We start from the raw sequence: 1,498 nt of genomic DNA, 5'->3' as shown, positions 1-1,498 counted from the left end.
TTTTGTATGACTTTTTACATTTATTAAGGACTGAGTGTGTGCATCATGGCTTACTTTGGGAGGATTACTAGCTCTAATAGAAAAATTTCTAGAAAGAAATACTGTGGAAAAAAGTTGTTGAAAAGAGTGATCTAATTTAAAAGTTGTTTGATGAGAGACCTGATAGACACATAGAAATCTAAAATTAGATGCTTCGTTCTCCTAGTAAAACAATCAAAAACTCTATTTAATCTGTGTGCAGTTACTTATTTTTCTCTTCTACAAAATAAAGAATAACATGTAAAACACATTATCTTGCCTGAAATGTATCTTCACTAACATTTTTCAAATCTTTCCTCAGACCTGTTTGAAGCCCTTTCAGAACTTATCATTTTGACAGCAAGTCATTGCTTACATGGGAAAGAAATACGAGGCTTGCTGAATGAGAAGGTGGCTCAGCTGTATGCCGATTTGGATGGGGGTTTTACTCATGCTGCCTGGCTTCTGCCAGGTTGGCTACCTCTGCCAAGCTTCAGGTACCAGAAATAACAGATGAAGCAACTTGAGCATTTTCATCTAAACCTGTTTGGGTTTTTCTTTTTTTCTCCCTATTGCTTGCTCGTAAGCTAACCTAGACGTCCCAATAAATCCTCGTAAGCATTTTATGTGTTACTTTGTGCAAAGTTGCTAATAAAAGTGCTTTGAATCACAGACGTCGAGATCGAGCACACAAAGAAATAAAGAATATTTTCTACAAGGTTATCCAGAAACGTCGGATGTCTGAGGAAAAGGAGGATGACATGCTCCAAACTCTACTTGATGTTTCATACAAGTAAGCCAAGGGTTTGAAGACTTCTTATTTATAAATGTTTTACTTTAGCTTTGAGCTCTTAATTTAAAAATATCTACCTATATAGAAGAAATATAAATAAATAAGATATATGTAAGAATATGTAAGAAATATTCCCTCATGTTCTGAATTGGTTTTGTTGCCAGTAATTGATCCTAGCTGTATTCTTAAAAACAGCTTAAAAACTTTACTTGTAAATGGTTATTCAGATTTCTGAGATTTTCATCAATGGTCATGAGGTTACTTCCTTTCTCTTTGCTGCCTGTTCAGTAATTATTTTCTTTAGGGCTCCTAGAGAGTCTGTCTCCCTCTGTTCTCCTGTCTCCCTACCCCAAGATCTTTCGGTGCTCCATTTAGGGTAGGCAACAAAAGAGAAGAAGGAGAAAGTAGTACATTGGAAGAAATTATAAATGCTACTGTAACTGTAAAACGGATCAAATGAAGTTGTTTCTCTTTCAACCTAGGGATGGCCGTCCGCTGACGGATGATGAAATTGCTGGAATGCTCATTGGGTTGCTTCTGGCAGGGCAGCACACTTCCTCCACCACGAGTGCTTGGCTTGGCTTCTTCATAGCCAGAGACAAATCGATACAGGAACAGTGCTATGCAGAACAAAAAGCAGTTTGTGGGGACGACTTGCCACCATTAACTTATGACCAGGTTTGTATT

The 1,498-nt window shown here is 37.3% G+C and overlaps 1 protein-coding gene across 1 annotated transcript in view; it reads left to right on the top strand.

Annotated features, from left to right (window-relative positions):
• Nucleotides 1-340: 340 nt before the first annotated feature.
• Nucleotides 341-1,498, top strand: part of LOC104461710 (lanosterol 14-alpha demethylase) — a gene marked incomplete at its 5' end in the record, with an annotated part of 4,248 nt that continues 3,090 nt past the window's right edge. The window contains 3 exons of the mRNA XM_010073392.1: nucleotides 341-515; nucleotides 692-811; nucleotides 1,294-1,489. Of these exons, the coding sequence (XP_010071694.1) occupies nucleotides 341-515; nucleotides 692-811; nucleotides 1,294-1,489 (491 nt within the window). The remainder of the gene's footprint in view (nucleotides 516-691; nucleotides 812-1,293; nucleotides 1,490-1,498) is intronic.

This window comes from Pterocles gutturalis, unplaced genomic scaffold (genome assembly GCF_000699245.1).
Source record: "Pterocles gutturalis isolate BGI_N339 unplaced genomic scaffold, ASM69924v1 scaffold24266, whole genome shotgun sequence".
In the NCBI taxonomy this organism is placed as follows: Eukaryota; Metazoa; Chordata; class Aves; order Pterocliformes; family Pteroclidae; genus Pterocles; species Pterocles gutturalis.
This window is presented reverse-complemented; position numbering and strand designations above follow the sequence as displayed.